Consider the following 3,814-nt stretch of genomic DNA (forward strand, 5'->3'; position numbering starts at 1 on the left):
TGACAAACAAGAAATTACTAACATGTTGTGTTATATTTCGTAGTTTAATAAAATTCTCTTTCCATCAAAAAATGGTATAAGTGCTATCAACTCATTGCACTAGTTTTACAATATATGTGATTTTCTAGGTTCTGAAATCCAGTCTTATTACTGGAATGAACACTTATATCATCATTTAATTAAAAGCGACATGTTAACAACGTTTTTACTAAGCACAAACTTTTATTTGAAAAATGAAATACATATTTATGTCTAGACACGGAGCTCAAACATACGCTGCAAGCTAGTGCACAACTGGGCAAATAAGGTAGATATACCAAACTCATCACTTGCAACCAGCCTAAACACCAAACACAAAACATGCCAACAAAAAAATTGAAATCGCGCACACTGCTTGAGGTGTTAAAAGTCATACATGTACGACCTAACGCCATTATTACACGATAATACAAAGCTGGAAAAACTAGATACAAACTTAGATACCAAACATGTAGGTAGAATAACTTGCAAACGTGAAATCATGTAGATACGACTTTCAGAGCTTGAAATATGATAAATTAGAAATTCCATTAAGTCCCTTGTTGAGGTTATGCTGATAATATTCGTCAACGGTGGTGTCTTTGTATACAGGAGGATTGGTTTCTGATAATAGTTCCTTGATTGGACCGCAGAACTTTGATTCCCCAAGGGTGCGGAAGAAACTTCCAACTGATACTCGAGGGCCATCGTGGTTGGCCAGTACTCTATGCTCCACACTTTTATAACGGTCGTTGGACACAATCTGCGAGAAGTGGAAATATACATTGATTTCATTTCAAATCTGGCGATGGCTATGATCAAAATATAAATAAATAAAAGAGAATGATTACTTGCCTGCAACATATCACCAATGTTGACGATGAAAGAGCCAGGAGGAGGAGACAAAGCAAGCCACTGGTTCTGATAATTTATTTGCAGTGCACCAATACTATCGGCTAACGGGCTATCGCCTGACCTTAACAGTAAGGTGATGAAAGTGGGATCAGAATGTTCAGTTGTGCCCATAGTAAGTTTTGGTTGAGGGCATCCTGGATAATAATGGCAAACCATGACGTGACCCTTATCACATTCCATAACTTTATTAAGGTAATCCCTTTTCAAACCTAGACCCTCAGATAGAAACTCCAGCAATTCAGATCCCAACTTAGTTGCATATTTCGAGTATTCAATTGCTGCATCTCTGTACATGTGCAAATTAACTCATTAATTAACTATAGTGCAGAACCAACAGGATTTAAAGAGAGAAAAATGAGCTGAGTTACATATACCTGAGAAGATCCGGAAAATCTTCTGGGTTTGGAAGAACAGGAGCCATGTTACATGAAAAACTATCTCTCCAATTGGCAGATGGTGCCTGGAAAAGATCAAAATTACTGAAATATACCGGCTTTTGACTGACATAACGTCCATAATACTTAGTCTTAACTTCGGTTGTTTGCTCATTAAATAAACGAAACTTTTCAGTCATTTCGTCCATCACATTTTGCGGGAAACCATGATTCACTACTTGAAAGAAACCCCATTTCTCAGATGCATCTCTAATTTGTTCTACTATCATTTTCCGGTGCTCACTGTCGTACTTTTTGTCGCCTCCGAGGTCTATGGTTGGAATTTTGAAGTGGGATCTCGGCTTCTCATTAGCGATAATATCCGCAGGTGGTCGGTGAAATATTCGAGGGAGAATTTGAATTCCTGAATCTATTAGGCCTTTCACACCAGCTTTTGTATCATCGAATGCTATCAGCTCCTTCATTCTATCATAAGCTTCCGATGGATAATTTTCAGTTGAATTGATATCAACGTCGCTGCTAAAATCCTGAATCACCATAATTTCCTGCTCCAATTATTTCACAGGTAAGATCATTTTTTTTTTCTTTTTTTTTTCTCTTTTTCTCCGTAGAGCTCTTGTTCGGTTCGACAGCTTAGCTAGAAGTTGATGACTATATATAATACGAACAGGCATGAGAATGATACCCACGTGATACATACCCATTGAGCTTCGTGGGCTCTCAAATGAGCTAGCGAATTCCCAAACGCCAAATTGTCATTCTTAATTAAGCTGGACTAGCGAGTATAACAGTTACGGGTGAGCATTTGGCGCGAAATCCTTGAAGATCGATTACAAACCAATGTGAAAAGCTTACAGCGGAAGTAACCATAACAAAAACCAAACAAGCTTTATTCTCCATAAATTCTGAAAGTGCTCCTGACCCCGACGGCTATATAAGTAAGTTTTTTTAAAGTGTTTTGGGAAACTACTCAAACTCAGCTGGTAGCCATGGTACACAATTTTTTTTGATTCTCTAAATATTCACCCTCTCATGAACCACACAAACATTACCCTAATTCCAAAAATAGACACACCAACAAAACCATCCCACTTCAGACCTATCAGCCACTGCAATGTCACATACAAAGTCATATCCAAAATCCTATTCAACCGTATACGACCAATCCTATCATTTCTAATAAGTCCTTATCAAAATGCCTTTGTGACACAAAGATCAATACATGATAACATAGCTATTGCAGGAGATTTATTCCACCACATTAAAACATCCGCAAACACCAAAGATCCAAAAATCGTTATGAAATTATATATTGAGAAAGCTTATGATAGCCTGGATTGAGGATTCATCAAAAGAGCCTTTTCTAAACTAGGATTCCCAACCATTTTTGTGGATTACATCATGTTATGTATATCTTCGGTCACCTAGTCAGTCAACATCAATGGAACACCTCATGGTTTCATCTCCCCAAGGAGAGGCATCAGACAAGGAGATCCAATTTCGTCCTATGTATTCATTATTTGTGCAGAAATATTATCAACAAATCTGGGCAACCTAGAAGAAAAAAAGATGATAAGAGGGCTCCGCATTTCACAAAAAGCTCCTCTAATATTACATCTGATGTATGCTGATGATCTCCTCATCCCCTATAAAGCAACTCAAGATAGTACCAGCTACAGAAAATTCTCCATTCCTACAGCATCTCTGCAGGGAAACATATTAATACTGCAAAATCCACAATCATACACCACCCAAACCTACAACCACATAACATAGAATGCCTACAACGATTCTTTAACATGCCAACAGCATCAACACCACCTATATATTCGGGAGTACAGTTCAAACATGGTTGGATGACAAAATGCCTTTCGCCAGCAGGAAGGTTAGTACTTATTAAAACCTCTCTCACACCCATTTCCAACCATCCTATGCAAACATAGTTATTTCCCACACACGTCCACAAACAGATTGATAGAATAGCTAGGAACTTCTTCTGGTGCCATGATTCAACTGTTAGGAAACTCCACCCATTAGATTGGATCAAGCTAAACAAACCAATTTCACAAGGAGGACTAGGCATTAGGAAAAGTAGCTGTCATAATAAAGTTTTGTTCATGAAAATAATCTGGAACATGCACGACAAACCTCATTCCATCTGCACCAAACTATATAACGAGAAATACCTCAACCATCAACCTATATTCCAAGGTACCATCCAAGTACCTAGTATCGCCAGTCCTCAATGGAAGCGGATGACAACTGTCGTTCCTTTCTTTAAATAGTTAATCTTTTACCGCGTAGGGAACGGTTTAGGAACGCCTATCCAGGCTAATTGGATACCTCATTATCAAAACATGGATCCTACCCAATGCTATCCTATCCAAACAGTGGAAGATATCATCGACCCTATCATTCATAATTGGAAACATGATCGATTATTCACCCTTCCACCGACAGCAATCCAACATATAATAAACACCCAT

At 38.2% G+C, this 3,814-nt stretch overlaps 1 protein-coding gene across 1 annotated transcript; it reads right to left on the reverse strand.

The window, feature by feature from the left end:
- Positions 1–202: 202 nt before the first annotated feature.
- On the reverse strand, positions 203–1,944 carry LOC113353489 (1-aminocyclopropane-1-carboxylate oxidase homolog 1-like). Its single transcript, XM_026597069.1, has 3 exons — positions 1,308–1,944; positions 874–1,219; positions 203–781 (listed from the first exon to the last, which is right to left on the reverse strand). The coding sequence occupies exons 1-3, from the start codon at positions 1,865–1,867 to the stop codon at positions 536–538; spliced, it is 1,152 nt and encodes a 383-aa protein (XP_026452854.1). The 5' UTR covers positions 1,868–1,944; the 3' UTR covers positions 203–535.
- Positions 1,945–3,814: the final 1,870 nt, after the last annotated feature.

Source organism: Papaver somniferum, chromosome 2 (genome assembly GCF_003573695.1).
Source record: "Papaver somniferum cultivar HN1 chromosome 2, ASM357369v1, whole genome shotgun sequence".
Classification (NCBI taxonomy): Eukaryota; Viridiplantae; Streptophyta; class Magnoliopsida; order Ranunculales; family Papaveraceae; genus Papaver; species Papaver somniferum.

Coding starts and splice junctions, on each gene's coding strand:
- LOC113353489 (XM_026597069.1), bottom strand. CDS start 1,867: ATGGTGATTCAGGATTTTAGCAGCGACGTTGATATCAATTCAACTGAA. Junction 1,220..1,307: donor GATTTTCCGGATCTTCTCAG/GTATATGTAACT, acceptor GCACATGTACAG/AGATGCAGCAATTGAATACT. Junction 782..873: donor ACATTGGTGATATGTTGCAG/GCAAGTAATCAT, acceptor CACTTCTCGCAG/ATTGTGTCCAACGACCGTTA.